The following is a 26652-nucleotide window of genomic DNA, read 5'->3' on the forward strand; positions in this document are numbered from 1 at the left end:
TGTTAGACCTGTTTATCCCACATAATGATAGATCACTTTTATCGAGGTCATAATGCCTCAAGTTGAGTAAGAAAGAGTAATAATATCAGTAGGAAAATTATATCTTTGAGAAATTTGAAAAAAAATTAAATCAAAATTTCTCAGCATCATAATATTTGCACATTTTCCTACTGACCAAATGTACTAATTCAGCCAAACTCTTCAAATACTTTCTCAGTACCTTGCGATTTATTATTTCATTCTTTATCATAATACTCATTTGAAGTATGTACTCACCGGGAGCTGGCAGTATGTTATTTTCAATAAAGACTGATTTAAGTACATGATTCAGAGCTGTGGGTCCGAAATGATTTTGGGATTGGTTTCAAGATTGAAAAAATTGTTTCGGTTCTAGTTTCAGGATTTTCATTTCAACCAATTTTGAGCCTGCAAGCGGTCTACAAAATGGGAGGTTTTGACTTGGGAATCCGATAGTGTAATTAATTTAATGTTTTAAATGCATATTTTGTTCAATTAGGTGAGTAATTTCTATTATAAACCGGATGAATGATAAATGATGTGAAATGACAATTTATCAAAATCAAATCGAAGAAAAAATCAAAAATTTGAAACCCTGAAACTGAAACTATTTCGTTTCAGTTCCAGGATTGTTTTGGGTTTAAAATTATATCAGTTTTGGGACCAAGAAAAATTATGATATCGGTTTTGGGATAGGTTTTGAATCAGGATTTAATCGGTTTTCGTTTTGGGATCATTTCAGACCCACAGCTCTGTCAGGATTCTCTTGGATGTTTTCGAAACATCATTCTTAGAACTCTTTTTTATATTAGTAGTACATGTTGAAGTAGACTGCAATTACCATCCCCAAAGTGCTATTACATTGCTCAGATTATAATGAAATAGGTCAAAATATGCAATTTATTTTTAAAGTATGTGAGTGTGTAATTTCACCGAGTTGCCTTATGAAGTAGGTATAGGTGGGAAGTTTTTTGATTAAATGGTCCACTTGGTTATTTCATTTCAAGGTCAAGAGTCTACTATAACTCCCAAAAATTTAGTAGATTTGGACAGGAACTCTTATCATCAAATGTAACAAGAAACTCTCAATTAATTTAATTTTTAAAAGAAGGCAAAATTTGACGAAGGCTTTCGTACCGCTTGAACTCTATGTATGTAGGAGTAAAGATTCCTTCAAATTCAAATCCATGACCAGCTCAACAAGGAGGAATTTTCAAATCTGATGACTTTTTTTTTCAAAAATCAATGTTAGAGATATACGTGACAAATCTATGGATTTAGGTTGCTGCAAAAATCCTCGAAAGTGACTCTGTTGAGAACTAGATCTCCAAGTGGGGCCAAAAAAAAATTAACTAAAAATACAGCACTCAAATGGTGTGTTTTTCAAGAATTGCAATTTTTTTTCAGGAAGAATTTTTCCCAATCTAATACCAAACCTTGTACGAATCAGGGCAATGCCCTTGCTGTCCGGGTGCTGACTGCAGCTCTGGATTGTTTATCTGATGTATACGATTCTATATTCAATTACATAACTCGATCATATCCGCTGAAGTAACTACGAGCTCTGCGCGATAACGACGATCGCGAGGGAGATGATGCATTAACAAGCGACGACGACTACACATTGGCCTTCTTTGGTTTCGCTCGTCTAATCTTATCGTCAAGCGAACATGGTGCATTGTTATGGTAGCATCGAATGCTGAGACTGTCAATTGACTTGATCTATTACAGCATCTTATTGTAATTGTGTGCAGAGATCTTGTCGATGCATTATGAGAGATGTACGGATGCAGATAGAGAGATTGAAAGAAAGCTCATTGTTGGTGAACTTGGTCTTGGGAGCTCAGAATATCCATACGAGTACATTACTTACTTGTGCGTTTATGGTTCAAATACACTACTGACTGGTTGCCGCTGCGATGCCTTGTTCATCGTGACTCGATGTTTGTGATCTGTTTATCTATCTTGTGTATTTGCTGATGAAGAGAGATAAATAGAGTGTTGTGAGAGAGAGGACGAAGGCACTTACTAAAATATAATACCGTATGTAATGTGTACTATGTAAAGGTGAAATGGCATAGATCTGCATAAGCGAGTACTACAGATCTACGCACGATGGACGACCGCACTCGTTGTCGGTTCATTAATTTAAAATATATATTTTTCTTTCTTTTTTTTGAACGCATGAATGTGGTATAGCTGCAGATACATACTACAAGTGCTGTGTATTCGTTTTCATTCCATTATGCGACTTACGTCAGCCTCTTGTGATGCTGCCGTATGTATTCTTGTTACCCATAGAATGAGTTCACTGTGCATGGTCGTATAGTCGTCTCTCGACTCTTGGTACTCTGTTTTGGTTCAAGTCCACATATTACTATACGGTTCACCCGATCCTCTTCCTCTTTCACTTGTACATGAGAGATGTTCGTCGTGCTATTTGAAACGCTGCGGGTACCTTTGTGTACATCGCAATGCGATTACCAGACGAAAAGATTGTTGAGCTGCAGTAGAAAATGGTGTAGGTTAAGGTATAGTGAGTTATCACTCGTATACTATAATGTTAATGTATGGTATGTGATCGATTTAACCGTGGAAAATTACGCTAGCATTGATTAGTGCAGGATGAAAAGGGCAGTACGATTTGGTTGAATCGCATCGAGGTATTTATTTTATACGAAATCGATCGTGATTTCACTCGTAGACGGACGAATTCATTTTTTTATGATTGAGAAGTTTTTGTTGGAGATATTGTAGTGTAGTAGAATTGAATTCGAAAATATTTTTCATTTTTATTTAGTTTTGAAAAAAGATTGAGATGTAATGCCCTGACAATCAGCCTAAGTTTTCGTTTCATGGCTCCAGAAGTACAGTTCATCATTTTTGGGTTTGTTTGATTTGGATTTTGCCAGCTACCTTTCGTCATTCGGAGGACCATATCGAAGTAAAAAAATTGTGTCCTGAAGTTGATATGGGGCCAAGTTATTCGTATTTTTGCGTTTTCTTGAAAAATCGTTGGGTGAAAATGAAAAACCACTCCTAAATGTATCACGCCGATTCCAATGACGACCCCGCCATTCGGAGGACCATTTCAAAGCACGTTCATGACGAATAAATTGGGCCCTGTATTTTATATGGGGCCGAATTATTGGTATTTTTGTGTTCTCTTGAAAAATCGGTGGGTAAAAATCTACTTCAAGTGTGACATGCAGATTCCAACGACAAATCGGCCATTCGGAGGACCATATCGAAGTATAAGTAAAAAGTTGTGTCCTGCAGTTGATATGGGGCCAAGTTATTTGTAGTTTTGAGTTTTATTGAAAAATCGTTGAATTTATAATGAAAAACTACTCCTAAGTGTATCACGCAGATTCCAATGGAGACCCCGCCATTCGGAGGACCATTTCAAAGCATGTTCATGTCGAAAAAATGGTGTCCTGAAGTTGATATGGGGCCGAATTATTTGTATTGTTGTACTCTCTTGGAAAATCGGCGGGTAAAAATCCACCTCTAGTGTGACATGCAGATTTCAACGACAGCCTTGCCATTCAGAGGACCATATCGAAGTAAAAAATTGTGTCCTGATGTTGACCTGAGGCCGAGTTCTTCGCATTTACTTTAAAATGTTGGGATTTTGCTCATCATGTTTTTTTTTTCAATTCAATGTTCAATAACTCCTCTCCACATCAACTTCAGGACCTGGAAATTTGGCTTTGTGGGTTCCTTGCGATGCTCTACAAGCCTGTGCTAAAAAATTTTTCACCTGCATAGTCAACTCGGGGTAGCTCCCAGAGTCCTGCACGGTATAGTTAAAATAGCCGAATAACCGCCGGAGCTATCGGCTAATTCAACTACACGTTACGAACTGTAGTTAGTTTTGTCGGCGCGCGCAACCGACAAATAACTAACTATAACTACCTGCCGATGCAGCGGTAAGTTAGCTTCGGTTCTGTTGATGTCTCATCAATACATTTTGGTGACTCATCAAACAGATAAGAAAGAAGCAAACGTTATTTTTCCGATAAGAACGCGGTATAATCGCAGGTAGTGTAGTTATTTCAACTACAAGTTAGTCAATGGTTACGTTATCTGAGTTACAAATATTAATCGCACTGGCCGGTGCGGTTATAACCTGCCGTTAGGATGACTACTAACTATAGCTATCCGCCCTCGACGCGCAACTAACGCAGATAACTTTTAACTATACCGTGCAGGACTCTGGTAGCTCCCTTGTAAAAAAAATAGCTATCCGCCCTCGACGCGCAACTAACGCAGATAACTTTTAACTATACCGTGCAGGACTCTGGTAGCTCCCTTGTAAAAAAAATCTTCAGGTTTGAGCATATGAAGGTTTCCTCAGGATATGCCAACGTGAAATGAAGTTAGCTATGAAAGCTGTGTTGGTAACAATAATGGACGACAGTGATGATGATGAGGAGGAGGTATGTGTTCTTTCATTTAGAGCTTCATCTGCTCTAGTCAAACCGCCTCCTCATCCTCAAATCATCGGTCCAAGTCCTGAAAGTTTCACAGCATGAGAGAAAATGTAACCCTTTCTACACTGAAAGAAATAAACAGTAATAGTTACATTAAAACGATGCACTCAGTGCATTAAAACGCGGTAATTTTGGTATAGGAATGAAACGCATTAATCAGTACAAATTTAGAGAAGTAACTATTACACAGGAGTGCAGTAACCATTCCATCGTTTTTATCCAGCAGTATTTAAATTTTAAAAAGTGGGGTTAGGTATTTTTTTTTTTTTTTTTCAATCAATTTCAAGTTTCTCCGCACATTTAAATGTTTTTCACTGCACCGAATTTTTCATTTTTCAAGACCTAATATCCCTACGAAAATTTTCCTACCTAACCGGGATTCGAACCTGCGACCTCTCGTTCTAACTGCCTGCACTTAACGACATGGCCGCGAGTAGAATGTTTAATTCAGGCCCTCGAAGTATTTATAAGTTTTTCATTGTTTGGAAATGTTTACCACTGACGATGTACTCAGTACATCGTTTACTGTATTCAGCAAATCACTACATGGTTCTCAGCCATGTTTAAGGAATGTAATCATTGCTTACTATACGATGTAACTATTACCCACCAAATGATGTTCTGAATACCATGTCTGCAGGACTGAGTCCCCAAAGAAATGTAATGAGAACATAGAAATGAATTTTGGAAGGTGATGCAATAAATCCATCCTGGCGATGTACTCATTCCATTATTTGATGCATTCTCTGATTTGAACTATGTAATCATTATATCAAAATGAGGTAATTTGAAAATTACTGTACTGTGCAGTAACCATTGCATCAATTTCGGGACTGAATACAGCGTTTTGAAAATCATTTCTTTCAGTGTAACGAGTCAAAATCTATTTCTGCCCCTCGAGTTTTTCACATGGCGAAATCATCTACTATTTTGAATTAAGAAAGAAAAGTTCATTTTCAAGCAGCAAAAGAGGATGCTTATGTGGTTGATCGGACATTTGCGCCAACTTTGAATAATTTTCACGTTACCAAACACTGAACTTCAAAGACATCTGAAATTACTCTGATTCAAGCTGTACTATGTACTATACCCGAAATTTCATGTGTTTTCCTTTTTGGGAAAATCTACTCTACTTAACTGCTCATATACAACTTGAACTGGGTGCAAAATAATCTAGTTAACATTAATCTGTACGATACCACAATCTCAAGGCCGACATGACACATACTCTCGCACACTTATCTATGTATATTATTCGTATCACAGAACACAACGACCCACATATTCAGCGTGTGTCTCGGCCATTATAGTAACTTGTAACTTTGTACTTTAGGTTAATACGGTAGGTACTGGGTACATGGTGGAAAGGTGCGGGGTAGATGGCGCAGCGTCGGCGTTTAAAAAAAATCAGAGAAAAATCCGACCTCGGCGCCTCACCTCCGATTATAACATTTGTACGAATTCCCTCGCTTGGAAAGAACATGCTGGCGGGAAACAGATGAAAGAAGAAAATAGAAAAAAAACCACTTATATTGACCATAACACCTACCTAAGGTAATATTTGTAGGCTTTCAGAGAAATTGAATTTATTCTCAGTTGGTCGTCGACGTTGCTGCCAAATTAGCTCGATATCAGAATAGTTCAATGAATCGTAAGGTTACTTAAAGCAGTGCTTTTCCACTTCATCTCATGAACGCTTCATTTCTCTCAGTGGACTTCCACTCCACCGAAATTGCTCTTTAATTTAGAAAATCAGTCAATGGAAGCTCCTAGATTCGCTTCAAAAAAGTTCTACAACGATTTGATTTAAGCATGTGGGTCACTCCACGTCAATTGGACCAAGAAGTGGTAGGGGGGTTCGGCGATTTTTTTGAAATTTTTCCTGTGAAAAGACCTTTTGAAGGTATGACCAATGGCGCAAATCGCAGCCCTCTGGCCCAATTTTAAATGCAGCCAAGGGGTGTCAAAGTTTTCAGTGAACCTAAAATATCATCCATTTCAGCAGTGGACTACTCGATAACCGCGATACCTACCAAAATGGAACATTTTCCCATAGTTAGGGGTTTTGAAAGGCTTTTTGGTGATATCATAAAAATCAGTGTTGCCACTTTTTTTCGTACAAAAAATTAGCTCAAAAAGTTTCGAAACGTAGTTTCCATATCGTTCCGACTCTCAAAAATTCTGAAAAAAATATATTATGGACAACTTTTCATGCTGAACAACATATTAAAAAATTGGGATGGTACCATGTTGCAAAGTTGATTTTAAAAAATTTAAAGTTTGCGAAAAAATGTGATTTTTTGGTTTAAAACATGAAAAAAAGTTTTGATAGGTAAAGTTGACCCATTTGACTCCAATTTTTACGTATCTGTTGAAAAAGTTGAAAAAATCCTTTCACTCGATGAAATGAACTCCTCACAAAAAAATCAAAATTCGAAAAAATTCAATTTTCAATTTCAAACATCAAAAATAGTTTCAATTTATTCAGTCGTCTTATTTTGACCGCTTTCTGACGTATTTCATGAAAAAAGTGATAAAAATTACACTCAAAACAAAAAAATAAAAATTCGTTCATTTTTTGAATTTTTTCGAATTTTGATTTTCTGCATTTAAAAATGGACTAGAGAGCTGCAATTTGCGCCATTGGTCATACCTTCGGAAGGTCTTTTCACAGGAAAAATTTCAAAAAAATCGCCGAACCCCCCTACCACTTCTTAGTCCAATTGACGTGGAATGACCCATGTAAAGCTATTTCAAAATTTCAGTCGCTCATAATTTTACTGTATTTTTATCAAACCATTTTCAGTCTGATTTGCGATGATTGGCTGTGAAATGATCTTTTTGGGGCAAATATTCTTCAAACACCTATGAAAGAAAATTGAGATTTCAAACTTTATTTAAATGCTTTTAATTTCCTATCAGAAATCCCCCCTTCTTATTCATTCCAAAAATTAAAAATTATCAATTAATTATTTCTTCGGCTGAAAATTGGCTGTTGCGAGCAAAATTTTAGAACGTGTTTTTTCTTCATATCCGTCGCGAATCTCGGGTAAATGAGTTTATGTTCGAGTATTTTTCCTGTTGATATAAAATTACAAAATATTTATACTTATTTGAAAGAAGATGCCATAATATTACCAACGAATAGCGCGCTGTGGATGGCGTTGGGAATATATTTCATCTTCTGACTCATATGAGAGCAGTCATTCTCACAGCGTGATGAATAATCCTCAGTTCACCTGAAGAGTCATCCGATGACCTTACATCAATGTCGGATAACTCGTCCCAGTGTTGTCAATACCATTAATTAGTTTGAAATATTCCTATGCAAACATCCTGCTGAACTTTTCACAAGCACGTGCTTTTATTAGATAAAGCACTGACTCGAATTTCACTTGAAAATGTTTGAACCAAAGACGAAAGTGGTGGTAAACTTGGATTGATCCTTCGTTCAGATTTTTTTTCACTCGAGTGTATTTTAGGCTCGGGTAACTCGTTTCGCAACTACAATTAATCGTACTGATACCCGATTGCCGAATATTGTAAAGGTGAAAATCGTGCATAAATATCGAAAACGTCACATTGACAAATTATCTGAAACGGTTTTCGATATGTTTTTTCTCTCTTTCTTGCTTGCTAAAAGATGTTAAGACGATTAGCGCCGGGTACTCCGTACTCGTACTTGTATATGCGAAGTCGTGATTTATGCGATGGACCGTTATAAAAGAAGAGGTTAAATTCGGCCAATATTGATCTTTTCATAAAATATAAGATACATAATATACTATATACAACAACGACGACGACGACGACGCCATCCACGATTACTCTCGTCACTCGCGTGTAATGTATGAAGAGTGTTATGACGTCGATCGTGATTCTGTCCGCCTGTCTGGCGAAAAATTTCTCTTCGAGATGCATCTCAGTATCATGTTGGTCGATTTTAGCATGTATTTTTATTTCTACTCGTACTACCGATACCGCGATAGCACCGCAGTTGATTGAACAGTGAATAATGCAATGAATTTATTTTCGTTTGTTTACAGGAATAAAGCGGTAGCCGATTATTTGCGCAGCAATGGTTACATGACCGCTTTAGAAGGCTTAAAAAAAGACGCAGATATGCCGGGCGAGGTTGAGAAAAAATACGGAGGTCTTTTGGAGAAAAAATGGACTTCAGTCATTAGATTACAGAAAAAAGTAAGCGTTCTACCATAAATTAACAATTGATTGCGAAATGAGCGAAAAACACACACTGTTGTTTGAATAATGTTGAACAAATTTCGCTATAAACTACTAGACTGTGTATTGTCTCACGTGTTTGGGAAAAAATAGGGGTGAAATTTTGCCCGGTGTTTTTTCCTTCGTAGAGCTACGCTTGGATGAGTTTTGAATGAAAAAGTCCTAAGATCGATGATCGTCGTAGGTTTTTTTCTAGATCAATACGTTTACTCGAAAGTGGAGGGTAAGAGTGCGTATGTTTGACGTAGAGTGAAAGCTATACGAGGAGGGTGCCTGGAACCCTTCTTAATGCAGCCAGGTGGCGAATAATCGATAATTTTCACGGTGATTAATAAAACAATACGAGAAATGAACCATTTTTTTTAAATCGGAAAGTACTTGATATCACGAATACAGAATTAATCATTTTTATTCGATTTAATTTATTTTACGAAGAATTTTCTGAAATTGAAAATTAATGAATTGAACTTTTTGGGGAAAATAATGATCGGGTACCTGCCGATTTCGTCTTCACTCCATCGCTAAATAAAACTTGTTAAATTTATTGAGAAACTTCTTGAAGCCCCCAGCAGAATTTTGGAAGTTGAAATTGTCATCAAATTGCACCCTATCAAGTCGACGAAGCTGAAATTCATTTTATACATAATTCTCGACATGCTGAGTCAACTAGAAAAGTTTATTAAGATGGGTTATTTTTTTTTTTTAAATTAGTGGATCTTGGGAAAAATTATGGTCAAATTACTTCAACAAGACGTAGAAAGAATTTCAATTTTTAACCCCACCAACGAAAACTCAAACTTTGAAAAATTGGAAATTTTTCTTGCTTCGAAGTTTTTTCCCAATTTTATGGGTTCGGATGATCTTTTGATGTCTACTCCACCATAACATAGCGTAATATAAATTAGTTTTTCAATTCTAACCATACCATCTTGAAGAGATATTCGCAAAATTATAATTATTTTGAAGGAAAGAAGTAAGAACTACCATTTGGAGAATCCCTGGACTCAAAAGAAATAAACTTTGAGCTTCACCAAAAAAAAAGTTCAAAATTTTCAATTTCTCGTGCTTTGAGCTCTCGTTGGAGACTTGAAAACATTCATTTGAAAATTTGGAATTTTTCTCATGACTTGTTGAAGTCAATTGAACATAATTTCTTGCTTGGCTTCATCAAATTTCCAACAAAAAAAAAATGAAAAATGACCCACCACAATGTTTATAATAATGTAGGTGCTCACGTTCATAATACCAATATTTTGAACGTATTTTTGGGCATTTTTTGAAAAAATGAAATTTCTAAACAGCCTTAAACCACCTACAGTCGACTTAGCATGTCAAAAGTAGAGAAGTAACACAATTTCAAATTTCCAACTTACTAGGGTAAAGTTTTGTGGAAATTTTTCATTTCCAAAAATCTGCTGGAGGCTCCAGAAGTGGTCATAATGGCTCAGAATTGATTAAATCGATTGAAAAGGTCAAAATTGAAGGTATAGATTGGGGTTGATCGCTCAAAAAAAAGTCGGCAGATTCTGATTAAATTCAGCGGAGATCTTCATTTTGATTTGAATGTTACTCAGAAAAATTTTAGATCTAGAGTTGCCTTTAAAAGATTGAGAAAAATAGCCAAAAACTTGAGAAAACTTTTTACGATTTTTCCAAGTTTGCAATAATGATCAAAAAATTGGCACCAATGATTTTCAAAATATTTTCCCAGTTTTAGGGATGATTTCTTTGAATATTTTGGCATAATTAATGCGAAGAGTATTCACGAAGAAAAAATTTTCAAAAACACTAGACCATTTTCCTCAGAACAGGTTGGGCAGAGTCTAGAGCGAAAAAAATCACAATTTTTCTGAAAATGTCCTTTTTTTGAGGATACATATCTCACCACCAGGGGCACCTCCAGAGCTGACATTTTTTCTGAGTAACTTTCAACTCGAAATGAAGGTCTCTACTAAATTTGGCCAAAATCCGCTGCCTTTTTTTCAAGATCCACCCTAGTAGTATTAATTTACATACTGAATGTCAGAATGTCCTAAAGCTGCAAAAAAGAACTTTGACGCTGGAATATTTTTGCATTTTAATTTATTTTTTTCATCCAACTTTTTCTGGTTCCAAAATTTTTCTGCCAGTCGAGATACTTCCCTTGTAAGACGAAACTTTTTTCTAAAATTAATGAGTTTTTGAATTTTTTTGAAATTTTTGTCTGCGATTAAAAGGAGCAAAAATCCACCAAAAAATAATTTTATCTGCAATTTTTTGCAATCTTAAAAACCATATTCTTTGAATTACTGAAAAAAAAAGGAAAGGTCTTCCACTCTGTTTTGTGATTTTGTCTCTGCACCTTTCATAAAGAAAATGAGAAGGGGTAATTTATCGTATTTTGTGAAGTGCTCTTTGTGTCAAATTTTCATTTTCGAAAAAAATTGTGCATATTCGATAATATTGAACGGATTATTTTTTTTTTGTAAGTTTGAATATTTTTTTATATAATTATATTTTAGTGGAGATATCATAGTCAGGATTCTTCCGAGTGAAGCCAGGGCAAAACAAGATTTGTTTGGGCACGAGACAGTCGAAATTTGAATTAAAAAGTGACAAAAACCTGTAAAAATTTGTCAATATTTTAGAAATTGGTGACTTTTTGAATTAAATTTCTGCCATCAAAATAATAAACCTCTTGGAACTGGAAAGAGGCATCAACTATCCCAGAATTCTTGAAAATGAATGATTTGGAGGCGCACTCATTATAATATGTAGTTTTATTCTATTTTATTATTCATTAAAAATGTGTTCCTTAGCTAATGTTATACTTGTTTTTCTGCTCAGGTTATGGAATTAGAAACGAAATTATCTGAAGCCGAAAAGGAATATATCGAGGGAGCTCCCACAAGGGGTAAACGATTACCTACAGAATGGATACCAAGACCTCCAGAAAAATTCAGTCTGACTGGACACAGAGCACCTGTGACTAAAGTTAGTACATTGCTCGTATTACGAGTAATTTAACAAAAATGCTCACACTCACACCTTTAGTTAGATGATAATAAAACATTAGGTACATTACGTACGTCTACTTGTAGATGCACATACGAGCTATCGATGTTACTAAATTTAATATACTCGTCGTACACGATGAGAAGAAAGGTGTTTCCTTCGATTTTTATTATCACTCATACGTGTATTTCTTTCTCATACAAGTACTCGACACTTATTTCTTATATATTAACACGTCTTAATGCTGTTTTTTTTCTCTTTTCTTCTGTACTCGGCAGGTTATATTTCATCCTGTGTTTAATGTTATGGTGTCAGCGAGCGAAGACGCCACAATTAAAGTATGGGATTACGAGACCGGTGATTACGAGAAATCACTTAAAGGTCATACCGATTCAGTACAAGATATCGCATTCGATAATCAAGGCAAATTATTAGGTTGGTCATCGTCATCATCATCATCATCATCATCATTATCACCGTTGTCGTAATGTTTATAGAATATTACGCGACACGTGTTTTAATTATATAGGTGAAATTTTGTCGCCTGCTACCACACAACCAGCGTCTACTTCGCACGATGTGCGGGTGTATGTAATTTGAGAAAAAGAAAGGATGCTGGTGGTAGCAGATGCGTCGATATTAACTTTTAGATGGTGAAAAATTTTTTGTTTTTCTTCTCGCAGTTTCATGTAGTGCCGATATGACTGTTAAATTATGGGATTTTACCCAAGGATACCAATGTTTGAAAACTATGCACGGCCACGATCATAATGTAACCGGTGTCGCTTTTATGCCAAATGGAGATTTTGTGATTTCTGCTTCTAGAGATAAGACAATTAAAATGTGGGAAGTTACAACCGGGTAAGAACAGCGTGCAGTGCAGATGCACTTGCCACTTGCCAGCGTAACCGTTCGAACGAAGCCGAAGAATATTTTTCTAATCGTCGGTATTTTTTCCAGATATTGTGTTAAAACATTCTCTGGCCATAGAGAGTGGGTTAGACAAGTCAAAGTGTCACCGGATGGCTCACTAATCGCGTCATGTTCTAATGATCATACCGTTCGAGTGTGGTTAACTAGTACGAGGGAATGCAAGGTAAATTGCGGCGGTATTCTCGAGTTGAGATTTTATAAAAAATACGTAGTAGTTGACTTTGGTGTTTGTGTTTCTGAATGTGTCAGGCTGAACTCCGTGACCACGAACATGTAGTAGAATGTATCGCCTGGGCTACGGATTCTTGTCGAGCTGCCATTAACGAGGCTGTATCGACTGAAAATAAAAAAGGAAATCAAGAAGGCCCATTTTTGGTTTCTGGCTCAAGAGATAAAACACTCAAAGTAAGATACATACACCATGCCGATGTTATAGGTGACCTATCGATGAGCTGAGATTTTATACTATTGACGTTACGGTATTGATTTGTTCGTCTAGTTATGGGATGTAGGCAGTGGAGTTTGTTTATTCACATTACACGGCCACGACAATTGGGTAAGAGGTGTGATTTTCCATCCTGCCGGTAAATATATATTATCTGCTAGTGACGATAAAACCATTAGAATATGGGATATCAGCAATAAACGTAATATGAAAACTATCGAAGCGCATTCTCATTTTTGTACTTCTATCGGTAAGTATACTGTGTTTAGATTGTTTAGATCGTCGACGTGATAGAGGCAGCCGTAAGGATTTGTTTTTTGGGGGAAGGGGGAGGGGGATAGTTGCAATAATGGTTTGAATACATTACCCATACCCACGTTTTCGTTATCCCATAGAAAATGATTTTCATGGAAGGAAAAACGGGAGAGAGAGAGAGATGTCGTTGCAAATTTTTCTGTGCTGATTTGAAAGTCGTTCATTCGTTCGAATGTCAATGATTTGTCAACTCAATTTTCTATTATTTTTCCCATATTTTCTGCTATTTAAATTGGTGTATTTCATTATTGCATTCGATATTGATTTTTTTAATTTTTTTGTTATTTACAAGATGTTCAAAAAATTGAAAAATTTGTAGGTTTTTTCTCTTGAGAAATTTGAACAAATAATATGATCACTGTTTGTCTTCGAACAACTTACGTTTAGTATAAAATGCCGATGAAACGTGCACTTTTGAAATGGTAGAAATTTTGGTGGAGAATATTCATCGTGTTAGATCAGCAAAAAATGATATGGTTACTGAAATAATGCATTTGAAAAAAATTTGGAACCTCCTTCTATTATTATTACTCATAGTACTTTTAAATTATAAAAATTGACTCAATGGATTTATTTTTTTTTTAAGCAATAATCCGGAAACATGTTTTAACCAAAAAATTTGGGTCTCGATTTCATTTTGTGATTTTTGGCGCATTTTTGAAAATTTCAAATTTCAAAAAAGCTGTTTTTATGACGATTTTTAAAACTAGTGTGAGTAGTTAATCACTTTATTTCAACTCCCGAAAACTGGATGAGGTCTGGAAAAATCATAAATGTTCTCATGAGGGTTGTTTTCGAGTCGAGATGTCATGAGACACAGACAGACAGGGTGCCCAATAAGCACCGACCATCTTCACAAAAAAATTCGGTCGTAATATGTCGTTTTTTAAATTTTTTTAAAAATTTTTTCTGGAATTCATACTAGGTTGGATCAAGAATTAATTTTTTCAATTCTAATCATCATTTTTGCCCTTCCAAAGCAATTTGGAATTTCTGAAGGAAATTGAAAACTCGTTGGAGGTTCCAGAATAGCCTAAATTTACTTGGTTTGCAAAGAGGGATGAGGAATGAAATGACTTAGTTACTCTCTGTAATGCATTTTATTTGAAAAAAAAAATCAAAACATTTTTAAAAACGTCATAAAAACGGATTTTTAGGTATTTTTTTAATTTTTAAAAATTTGTCAAAAATCCGAAGATGAATTTAGGCTTTTGATATTTTCGTAAGCTATTTTTGGAGTTGCCCAAAGTGGAAAATTGACGTTATTTTCGTCCTTTTTTTCACCTTCCCTTTCCTTTTCCAAAGAATTCACAATCTTAACCTAACTTTCAGCTACCTGAATTCAATTTTCAATTTTTGAGTAATTTTCAAAAAGTTTATTTTTTGTAAAATTTATAAACATTTGTTTACAACGATTTCCCAAAACTGATTTAATCATTCCTTATTCAATTTGGAAGCTCCAGTCAATGTTTAGAAATTGATTGGATTTGAAGCTGAGCTAATAATTATTGATTTTCGAAATTGGGCAAATCAAATGCGATTTTTTAAATCTCAAGTATCTAGTAATTTTATTATGAAAATGGATTAGCTTTCAAAATCAAATTTCAGCATTTTTGCGTCCATCAATTTCAAATTTATTTCTGAAGAGTTTGACATTTGATTGAAACAGCTAAAGATTTAGCTTACAACACCTTCTAACGAACTCCTCTCGAAAATCATGTTTCAGGAAATTACAGCCGTACAATTCAGAACTTACGAGTATTAGGAGGAAAAAAATTGAAAATTATAAAATGTGAAATTCTTTGGGTTAATAAGTATTGCAATAATTTTTTCAGAATTTATTCTGAAATGAATAGTTAGGCTGAGGACCTCAAAGTCTGTGAAAATCTACTTTTCACCTGCACAAACTAATTTCCAAAATGGAAAATCATTGTGAAAAATCAAAATTTCACCATAGATAGGTATCTTATCAGTTTTCTGGGAAATACTCAGGGTTTTAAAAAAAATTACATTTTTGCGTTTAAAATCAACATTTATTGTGAACCCTGTTTTGTTTGTTGAACTGTTTTCAGAAAACCAAGCCTAAACCAAAAGTGATCAATTTTTCATTTTTTTTTAGTACTTTTGAAACTTTTTCTCATTGTATTTTATTCTATACTCGCTGATTTGACATGAACATGATATTGTCGATTTAGTTTAAAAGGTTAAGAATCATTGAACAGATGACAAAAATGTTGGTGTTTGAAATTTCATCAGTTTTTACAAAATTGTAGCTCGAATCAGTACAGAAATCCTCGTTTCGAGCTTTTGGATGAAAAACAAGTTTAATGGTTTTTCTGGACACCCTGTTGGCAGAACTGAAATCCAGGAAAATCCATTTATCAAAAAACGTTTTGAACCATAAAAAACTTGAATTTTATAGAAAAAATAAAACTGTGTCTTCTCAAGTTGATTTCACGGTTTTTGTAAAATTTTTGAAAATTCAAAATACATAATTAGGTGATTTTAAAATTTGTTATTTTTCAACTGAAGCTGATAAAGTACACTTTTAAATTCATTTCAATCTCCTCTGGAGCGATATTTGAAAGTTTCAAGTTGTTCTGGATTACTGAAGTTCAGTGACAACAAAATAGTTCGGTTATCAGTTTGAACTTCACCTCTTGCAATATTTGCCCATTCGAGTCATTCTGAAGCCTCACCCTTAGTATTATTTTTTTTTTGCAATTTTCAGGCTCTTGCTTCACATATTCCTCAATAACTGAAAGTGTGTAAATAATCGACTTCGACATCAAACCAGTGAACGGAAATGGAAGGATTTCTAATGGTCAATTTCAACTCCCTCTAAACCCTCTTAACTTTGCGTCTGCCTCTCTCACGACCCTAATCTAATAAACTATTTTTAGATTATACACTGAGATTTTAAACTTATTATGTGCAACTTTTATTTTTACAGATTTTCACAAATCTCAACCCTTCGTTGTGAGTGGTAGCGTGGATAAAACAGTCAAAGTTTGGGAATGTCGTTGAACGAACTTGAAACAGAACAGAATTCAATTACAGAAAAGAAAAAAAATCTCTACGGCTTTTTACAATTTATATTATTTCGCTGGCTGCCTCCCGTCACCGTTATTAGTGCTCTAATGTGTCACGCCTGAAAAAAACCGCGTTTTTATGTTTATTTATTACTTTATAACTTTTAATCGAACACAGCAGTGAAGTTTCATTTTTACGACGTTTTATTTCGATGTTTGTATAATTGGCTGCTGAACACAAAATGTAAAACGCCTTATAAATGTATTACATTTTGTATAATTTTCTAAAAACAAAAACAAATAAATATTAAATTAATGTAGTAAAATTTTTTATTTGTAAAAATATTGTACATACATGATTTGTGGACGAATGGACGTGAAATGAAGGAAAGCGAAGGGAAACATCAACATAGAACGATAATTTATTCACGATTTGTTGTAAAATTGAGCGACTAATTTATCACATAGGGACTGTATTTCTTTGAAGGAAAGGAACTCTGAAGCGAGCATGGCTTTCGAAAGAGCTAGCGTACGTTTGATTTGATGAGAACGAATGTATATCCTGCCGTTCATACCGATGGCGTATTCAAACTGAAGAGCTTCGCCGAGTTTATCGAACGGGCAATTTGGATGGAGTAATTTACGAACTAAATCTATACTGCATTGGAACAGATATCCGTCTAGTGGCAGAACACCCATCACGTCGCTTTTACCTTTGGAATTAATGCATACGAGTTCCGGTTCCATGTCACGATTCGCTGTGAGTAAACGACCATAGATTATGTCTCCAATTTCAACTTTTGTTCTTAGCTTTTTAGTAGCGCCTTCGAAAGCTTGATACGATAAAACGGCCAATTCGCTGGAACCGATGTCAACTCTGAAGTAATCTCCTTGCTTGGCTGTAACGATGCCGATTACGAGTTCGTCTCTTTGAGGAATATACCGTTTTCGATGGCTGTCAATCCAGTACGTATTGGGAGCTTTTTTACGTAAAATACCACCGTGACATGTGTAAACTTTTTCGGCGACTCGGCGTAAACCTGGACCCAGGATTATTTTCGTTTGCTTACCACTGTGTAGTAGACGAGTTATGTCTTCACCTGGTACTACGACGTCGTTCATGGTGGTTTAAATGATGGAGGTGGTACGAATACGTTGATTACATTTAGAAATTCACGAATAATTCAATAAAACTTGAAAAAATAAAAGAAGAAAAATATTTTGAAAAATTTTGATTAATTTTGATTGTTCGGCGTTCGCAGTGATAACGCATGGTAATGTGATAAGAATTTACTTACATTTTTTTTTTCGCAAAAAGTTCGGGCATTTTACTGTTTTTGCTCTGTTTGACGCTTTGACTATATAGATATTAGATGTGTTCTTTTAGCACAGATTTTGACAGATTTTCGAGAATCTGGATTTTGGACGTTTTTTTAAATCTCTTTTTTTAAACATTTCTGAGAATACTTTCACCAATCTTTGAAAACCTTAAGTCTTCTTTAACTAACTAAAATCCAAAATCCATTTTCAAAAGCTGCTACCCAAGCAGATTCTTGTGGATTTATAAATCTGCCAAAATCCAGATTCTCAAAAATCTGCCAAAATCCGTGTAAAAAGAACACATCTATTATAGTCAATGGTTTGACGTGTTGACGAGTATGTTTGTTTTAGAAAATTTTCAATTTTTTTTAAATAGGTAAATTGTTTGGTTTTGCATTTGAAGTGTAATAATACTGTTTTATATAAATTTTCTTGTTCCTTGCCTTTATAATCGCCCGACATATAATGTCAGACAACATTCTTGTCAGTGAAGATGCTTGGGGTAGTTTACTTTCATCCAGAGATGAATTGGCAAGTCCGCTACCAAAGTACGCGCTCTACAGGTGTTGGTTGCAGGCTGTTGGTTATGGGATATGATACAATAAACATTAGGATAACAATGGGTTTATTGTAAAAGTTGGCATACATCTCGAGAACGGAGCCTCTTAGCGACTACTGATGACCTTATCTGAAAGGGAATTTTATCCCCTACAATTTTGTTCATAACCATTTTTTCCCTGGGATTCACCGTTCGTCGGGAAAGTCAACTTTTATGTCAAAAAACGTGAATTTCACAAAAAAAGAACAATGTTGAATTCATGCATTTTGACATCAATGTTGATTTTCTGGACAAACAGTACATCCTACGATAATAATAGTTATGAACAAAATTGTAGAAGCTGAAATTTTCTTTTAGCAGAGTGTCATTATCTTTCCCTCGGATGCTTGGTTCTTGAGATACACGCACATAAACAGTGTTTTTCATATTTCGGCATTTGTATGTTTTGGCATAAAAGTTGAATTTCTTTGGAAAACGGTACATCCTAAGATGAAAAATGTTATGAACAAAATTGTAGAGAATTAAATTCACTTTCAGATCAATATCATCAGTTTTTTAATAAGAAGCTCCGTTCTCGAGATGTACGCGAATTTTGATAGCGTAAACTAACTTTTGGACACCCCAGTATCCCAGTGATAGTATCATTTCTCATGAAAAATATGATTTTTGAGAATAATGTACACTTTGTAATATATGGCATCATATGCCTCCACATTACAATCATCCATTTTTGGTAAAACAATATTATAATTTAATAATTAATCGAAAAAACGTCTTACATCTGTACACCACCATAATCAACAATGGTGTGTGATAACCTCCTATCCCATAATCAACATGCGACAGTAGCGCTCCTGGTGATAGCGGACTCGCCAATTGTTGAAAGAGAATGTCAAGCTAAAACTGGAATTAGTAAGTGAATTATCAGTTTATCACTGGACTTTTTTACTTTCTACCCCTTTCAGGTTATTAATTGATTAGTGCATGCTTTCATTTGCTGTTTGCTGTTGATTTGAATCATTTAATTTGTTTCTAATGACGTTTGTTTCTGCATTTCGGTTTTGATGATCACAGTTTCCAGAAAGCATCCACTGATCATGATGAAATAAAAACCATAATAGGTACCTACTTATTTGTTTCTGACAATTAATATTCCTGATTCGTTTTCTAGGAAGAAAAAGAAATCGAGATGAAAAAGATGAAACCTATGCTCAGTATTCAGAGAAAAATTGAAATTTATGAGATGATACTTGCGCCGGAATTGAAAGATCCTACATCCGTATTTAACCATAGTGTCATTAAGGGTACACACCAGTTAATGGAGTATCATGAAGCAAAATGGGCGATTATTCTAACCAAAATCAGTGACCCGAGAGTAGTACGACTCAACGGCTTAATTGCGAGCGCAAATATAACATCGTTAATGTTTTGTCACACGATAGGCAGATTTTTCACAATAGCTTTAGGATTAGGAGGAATTCATGTGCCGGACCTCAATAGCTATGGTAAACAAGAGATGGTGGATATACTTGAAAGTGACTTTCATATCTACGATAATTCGACCATTAGATGCATCACCGATATTTTAATGGTCATGTAATAAAAATGTAACAAATTATTTGCATAATCATTTTTTGTCTTCCATGATAGATAATATGTAATCATTTTTTTTTCCTACGAGGAATATCCATGTACAGTTATACAACTATCTTAATTTCTTGTCATTACGAATACAATTGTTTATTGTTTAAATTGATGTTTTTCTTTTTTTTATGATTTCTTTGTACACATCCCTCACGGAAAAAAAATAGTAGTTTTCACGTAGTAGTACTAAGTAGTACTTGGCTTAATTTACTACTAGTTTCGAAGTACTACTCCAGAACTATACCAATGCAAATTGCAAACTAACATAACAACTCCTGAAAGTTATAATTATTCAAAAATAAAAGTTCACTTGTACTACGAAGATCTAAAGATTATGTGTAGTCATTGACGTTACAAATGGGTTTTTACCGAAAATGCTAGCGTTTACCGTTACCTTGTTCAAAATTCAAAAATAAAATAGAAAATTGAATTAATTGCAAGAGGGTTGTCAAGTTATTTTTTTCTGCGAAGCTGCATAAAATCTTATTCAATTCAGTTTTTTAAATACTCAACATCAACATCTCGTGAAAGAAAGAACCTATTAAAAATTCAAACTACGATTACCTTTTTTTGAATTTTGATGTTCGAGAATACGTCAAATTTGCTCTGAAGTCACAACAATGAATTCGAACGCTACACAATAAAAAACTGAAAAAGAAAATTCAAAGTCACTTTTCAGATATTCAAAAGAGCTCAACAATAGGAGAGTTCCTAGCGAAAAATAAAACACGACGCTTTACTCAAAACGTTTACTTCTCTAAGTATTTAAAAATGACAACTCAAAGAAACTTCAATGTAAAAATACGATAACGATAATGGTAGTAAAACTTCGAAATCTAATCAAATCTACACGACGTATATGGTCTTTTTCATTTAATGTCCGAAAAACTTAGAAATACGTAACACAAGTAAAAAAAATCTCATTGTCGTACAGGTATTGATTAATTACAAAAAAAAACAACCATCGAGCAATATGATTTCAGGGTTGATGAAATTATCCATCATTATTTCTATTCATGTTTCTTGTGATACTATATGGTTCTCAAACGGCCAAAATATGTAGTAAGGGAGAGAATTGGAAATCGTTTAAAGGCTACAATCGAATAAAAATAATCCAAATCACACATAAATACTTCTTACATCATCCCACGAACTAAAATGATGTAGAAATTGAATCCAAAACAACAATACAACTCGAGAATACTTCCATACACTTTCTCAATCGGGAAATTCTCAATAGAGGGAGAAGAATTACCACCAAAAAAAAAAAAAAACTAAACAAAAAATAGTAGGAAAATTGCTACGTAATTTAAAACAAAGGGGGAAAAAATGAAACATTGATACACCATCATCATCAATGTACAAAATACAGATACACGCTTATAGAGTAAGATTTACGATAACGTTGAACTGAACAAGAGCAAAGATAACCGAAACTGCGGCAGTCTTTTGCATCCGGTTAATAGAATATAGGTGGAAATGTGGAATTTGTAAGATCGACTCGCGATCAGAATCAGAACTCAAGTCTGGAGGGGGAAAAAAGACGAGTTTGCCAAAGAAATTACGTTTCTTTGGTTTTAGCACGTTTTTCTTGTATCCACTCGTCTATTTTACGTTTTAGGTCGGTGTTTGGTTGCACCATATCCATCGTGAGGGGTGATCGGTTGAACGGATCGGTCTGATCACTCAATAAGTGTCTAGAAAAAATAAATTGATTAGTAAAATAGTTTGGGCGAAAGGAAACCAGTTTAGAATAAATTATTACCTAGCTATGGTAGATCTGTCAACGGTTTTTCGCGAAGAAGGTAATAAAACCGGATCGGTCATCAGTGTGGACATAATCGGATCTAAGTAATCATCCGGAGCTTCGGCTAGAATCTCTTCTTCGGTCATTTGTTGACTAGCTAATTCTGCTACTCGTTTACTCAATGTGTTTAAATCTTGAACCAATTCCAGGCCACGGATACGTACTGTAAAATATATGTATTTGGATAAATGAATAAACAGTTTCATAGGATGCGATCACAACAGACGTAAAATACACTCACCTAAGACATTGGCAGCTTGTTCGAATAACTGAGGACTGTAGGAACGTCCATCGCGACTCACAGCTGCACAGAATACATCGCTGCTACCGAGATGTACATAAATCGAACATATTTTTCGTACTATGGTACCCGGTTCGAATTTATACTCATCTTTGTTGTTAACCTAGTTAACAGAAAGCAGCCAAAATTAGATAAATGGTTCAAAATAGGAATAATCGAGTAAAAATATTCGTGTAATTGAACGTACTTTCAACGTTTTCTTTTTTGGGCCTACTAAATGGTGCAAGAAGTAATTCAACATGGCTGCTACTCGATCGACCATCGTTGAATGGCAAAATATCGTTTTTATTTCTTCGGTCAGGTATTCCAAAGTGTTGATGGTATTCATTCCTAGAATATTGTCGAATCTGTAACATGGAAAAAAATCGTGAGTCAGAAAAATTTTTTTAAACAAATGATTTTCAACTGACGTACCTGGCAATCATTCCAGTGTGCTGTAATTGTTGTATATTTTGCTCTCTTTCATTACTAGGTAAACGATCCCATTCGTTATTTTCTCTAAAAAACACAAAATAATCAGAAATTAAAATCAATAAAAAACTCATCCACCATTAATTCAACTTTACCGACGAAATAAACTTACAAAGCTGTTTGCATTTGCCTTAATTGAGCCATATTCGATAAAGCTTCGTCCAATAAAAATATAGCATCGTTGATCAATATGTTTATAAAACGTAAGAACAGCGGAGGATTTACAGCTTCCATATTTTGTTCAGCATCAATAGCTAATTCCCTGCACAAACGAACAACGAATTACTCATAAGTGAATAACGTAAACCAAACAATACAATAATGTTGTTAAGACAAGAACTCACTTGAAAACTTCTTTTTGTTCTGGTAATGTCCACAAGTAATCCATAATATTGTACATCGGCCTTCTATAGTTGAACTTCTGCTCAAACTGTACACTTTGACCGGTCATTTCGATACCGACAAATACCTCCAATAAAGACGAAATAATCTGATCGTGTAAAATAACCAAATTAGATTCAATCTTACACATGTTAAAATTCTAAATGTTCTTTTATTTTTACGCACATTTCTTCTCAAAGGATGCTCATTGAATAACTTAGTTCGATAGAAGAAGTTCAAAGGACTGCTACTTCCGTACGACATTTCAGGCATATCGGTTTCAACAGCCGTAGGTAAAAGACATTCCAGGCATTCTGCTAGACGAGCTCTCAAATGAGGGTTTCGAACAAGTTTATTCGAACCCATATAAACTACCAACGCAGTAAGAACCGCGTCGAGTAATTCGGTACCTTTTTCTTCTAAAGCTGTGGGTTTAAAACGACGTACGAGGACTAAATACGAGCAAAGATTTTCGAATACGAACTCCGGAACGCATCTGGAAACAAATATAGGTCAATTCTACCAGTTTTTGGGCGTAATATTAAATTAAACAACGATATCAACTTACTTTAAAGTATTCGGTGGATCAGGAAGGGGGAAACTTAACGGTCTATATTTCAAAGGAGCGAACGTTTCGCGTTCAGTTGATTGATCATTGTCTAATAACAATTGCACTAGCCATGTACAGCTCGCTCGGTGAAAATCTCCCAGGTATGAGATGAACGAAGGTTCGATTAAGGCAGTTTTCAAAGAAATGTATCTACAGATGAAAACACAACGAGAAATTAATACATACGTTAAATATAATGTAAATATCTAGTTTAATTCGAAGTAACTAATTACTTGATTAGTTGCGATTGCATTTTATCCTCCAATATTCCCCTGATGTTTTCATTCGCAGTGAATCTATCAGTTTGTAGAAGTTCTTGCATACGACCAATTTCTTGATTCAGATTCATCAGCCTGTCCAAGCAAGCTTTTACTCCAAGTTCCAATGCACTATGAGTCATAAAGAAGCATTCCGTAATGAACGAATATTCTCCTTTGGCGATCAAACGTTTTTCGTTTTCTTCCACAGGAATAAGACATGTTTCGGAATGAACGTTTTTTAAATGAACCTTTTTTGATTCGAAATCTACCGCAGATTCCTAAAATAAAACGACCAATAAGAATACGTTCGATATAAAGGGTGGAAATCACCTGAATACTTACCACAACGCAATAAGTGGGATCGATTTTTAATAACTTGGGATTATTGGCAGATTTCATAAACGGTTCGCAAAGTCTTATCAATACAGAACACAAATTTAGAGCAAAACCATCGGATATGTGTGTATGCTCCATTGGTAACAATTGCTGCATCATGTTGCCCCATAACTGCTTCCTCGACGTGTTGTTTTCGATACATTCGCCAAACCATGCGAGTAAATCGTTACGTACTTCGGGACATCTGAGGAAACATAGCATAATACGATGTAATCGTATGCTCAGGTTTTCTAAACCTACCCAAAGGTTTTTGAAAATCAACATCGCGTCACTCTGCGGCAGAAAATAGAACGAAATTAGATATACCAGGAATAGAATTCAGTCAATTGATGATAAAATAGAAAAATATTTACTCGGATGGTTATTTTATCGAAATATTCATCTCTGCTGTCTGGTTTTTTAGGTAAAGATGATATGCAGAATATAGCACCCAATAGCCTATCGGCGTAATTCTTGCCTACTCTTCTATTTTGTGGCATACTGTGTTTAACTACAGCCTGAAAAAGTTACTAGATTAATTACACAGTCGTTGAAAACGATCGCTGTAAATTTTTAGATACGTACTTTAGCAAATTCAGGAATCCTTGAAAAAGCTTCCAACGTATCTAAACATACGACTGGTAAAATAAGTATACTGCCTTCTTGAATATCTTTCTCAATTATACTCAGAACTGGTTGTAAAAATGAATATATCGTATTGCTACCAGCTTCTTCATCTTTCATTTCTTCGGCTATATCTTTAAAGAATTTGATTAATTCTTCACCGTGTGAAATATTGTTACTGGAGAATACACCGATGAACTGAAATTACAAATCAACGTAAGTACTTCCTTTCGCAGATATCATTCCAGTAGCGAAGCTGACGTACCTGAGCGTGAATATCCTGCGAAGAATACAGTTCCGGTTGTTTGAGCGCTGTCGCGGCATTTCTAATGATAAGTCTCATCACATGGTTAATGATATTCTTCCATTCTTCGGGTTCGTTTTGAATATTACGGCTGTACTGGCTTAGATCTTTAAAACATTCGAACAAATACGTAATACATTCGTTCAAAGTAGCTCGAATATCGACTTGTCTGTCGCGTTCTGTTTTCAATAAATGTGGCGTTGGGTCTTCCAGCAATAAGCGTTCGAATAAAGCGTGCTCCAGTACTTCTAGATCTATGACAGGTTTTTCGGTCGTCGCAGCTACCTCGTCCAAATATACCAGGGTTTGTTTGTCGGATGTGGCGTTGTTGCGATTCTTATTTATGGTGAATTTAAACACGTTTTCGATTAACGAATTGATTCGAAAATCTAAAGAATTACTTGTCGATGGTAAATGACTCATAGCTGAGGGAGTTACTGCGATTTTAGTTCATCAACTACGAAACGTAAAGCGAAACGTGCTTTAAACATTTACTAATGCGAATTAACACTTTTTCAATATCTAGTAATAATTGCGATGTGTAAAACAGTAAATCGTTACGAAGGCAAAAATTCTAGTAATTATCTGTTCAACATTACTTGCAAAAATTAGATAGTGTGATAATGATGATTGTTTGACAACATCACAAGAAGATTCGACCAGGAAAAATGAATTTCTCACCACGAATAAACTGCTGGTCGAACAGTGTTACCAATCTTCAGAGAAATGCTTCGTTACCAACAGGGCTGCATTTAGCCAATCGCATTGGCTAAGCTAAAGGCTAAAGCTAAAAAAAATTTTCATTAGCTAAAAGCTAAAGCTAATGGCTAACAACTTCTGATTGGCTAGCTACAGGGCTTGCAAACCGAAACCAAAACCGAAACCGAAACCCCCAAAAACCGATTAAAATTGCTCAAAACCGAAACCAAAACCGAAACCAGGAGCGTTATTTTCCCACAACTAAAACCAAAACCGAAACCGGGAGCGTTATTTTCTCAAATTCAAAACCGAAACCGAGAGCGTAACCAATTGAAAACTGAATTGGTTTTGGTTTTGGAATTTTTCAGGTAATTAGCCCAATTAATACTGCATTTTTGGTAAAAATGAAGTGAAAACTGATGCTAAAGGTAAAAAGGCTTGAAAACTAAAAAAAATGACAAATTTGGCACTGCCAAAGTGCAGCTTTCTACTAGTCACATACACAAAGTACTTGAAAAAAAAAAATGATCACTTTCTTGGCCTTCTTCCTTCTAAATAGTGTTGGCCTGAGAATATTCTCAATGCGCATAATCTGAGAATATTCGCGAATATTCGCGAATATTCTCGAATGCTTGGAGAATATTCTCTCAAAAAAATAAAAATCATGATTTTTTTCAAAAAAGTTGAAGATTTTTCTTCAATTTTCCACAGTTTACAAGTTTTACCACTACTTTTCTTTAAAAATTTCCAATTTTCCTTGATAATTTGAAACTTTTTCATGGAAAGTTTCCTATTATCTCTAAACTAAGCAATAATGTTCTA

At 35.0% G+C, this 26652-nt stretch overlaps 4 protein-coding genes across 4 annotated transcripts in view; 2 read left to right on the plus strand and 2 right to left on the minus strand.

The window, feature by feature from the left end:
- Lis-1 (LisH and WD40 domain-containing Lis-1) overlaps positions 1-16801 on the plus strand; it is a 43712-nt gene extending 26911 nt beyond the window's left edge. The window contains exons 3-10 of the mRNA XM_065357772.1: positions 8561-8714; positions 11583-11729; positions 12029-12185; positions 12434-12611; positions 12711-12846; positions 12933-13088; positions 13183-13378; positions 16397-16801. Coding sequence (XP_065213844.1) covers positions 8561-8714; positions 11583-11729; positions 12029-12185; positions 12434-12611; positions 12711-12846; positions 12933-13088; positions 13183-13378; positions 16397-16470 — 1198 coding nt within the window. The 3' untranslated portion in view covers positions 16471-16801. The remainder of the gene's footprint in view (positions 1-8560; positions 8715-11582; positions 11730-12028; positions 12186-12433; positions 12612-12710; positions 12847-12932; positions 13089-13182; positions 13379-16396) is intronic.
- On the minus strand, positions 16788-17749 carry Rrp40 (exosome complex component Rrp40). The gene has a single exon (XM_065357773.1). It carries the CDS (start codon positions 17595-17597, stop codon positions 16902-16904), a length of 696 nt encoding a protein of 231 aa, XP_065213845.1. The 5' UTR covers positions 17598-17749; the 3' UTR covers positions 16788-16901.
- Positions 17750-18120: 371 nt separating this feature from the next.
- Positions 18121-20106, plus strand: LOC135840994 (uncharacterized). The gene is made up of 3 exons (XM_065357775.1): positions 18121-18321; positions 19229-19266; positions 19526-20106. Exons 1-3 carry the CDS (start codon positions 18261-18263, stop codon positions 19952-19954), a joined length of 528 nt encoding a protein of 175 aa, XP_065213847.1. The 5' UTR covers positions 18121-18260; the 3' UTR covers positions 19955-20106.
- Positions 20107-20733: 627 nt separating this feature from the next.
- Ube4A (Ubiquitination factor E4A) lies at positions 20734-25772 on the minus strand. The gene is made up of 14 exons (XM_065354984.1): positions 25093-25772; positions 24789-25025; positions 24578-24721; positions 24171-24497; positions 23802-24106; positions 23527-23718; positions 23145-23454; positions 22922-23067; positions 22690-22839; positions 22521-22604; positions 22294-22453; positions 22047-22209; positions 21764-21968; positions 20734-21695 (listed from the first exon to the last, which is right to left on the minus strand). Exons 1-14 carry the CDS (start codon positions 25552-25554, stop codon positions 21560-21562), a joined length of 3021 nt encoding a protein of 1006 aa, XP_065211056.1. The 5' UTR covers positions 25555-25772; the 3' UTR covers positions 20734-21559.
- Between the last annotated feature and the right edge of the window lie 880 nt (positions 25773-26652).

The sequence above is a fragment of the Planococcus citri genome, chromosome 3 (assembly GCF_950023065.1).
Source record: "Planococcus citri chromosome 3, ihPlaCitr1.1, whole genome shotgun sequence".
Taxonomy (NCBI): domain Eukaryota; kingdom Metazoa; phylum Arthropoda; class Insecta; order Hemiptera; family Pseudococcidae; genus Planococcus; species Planococcus citri.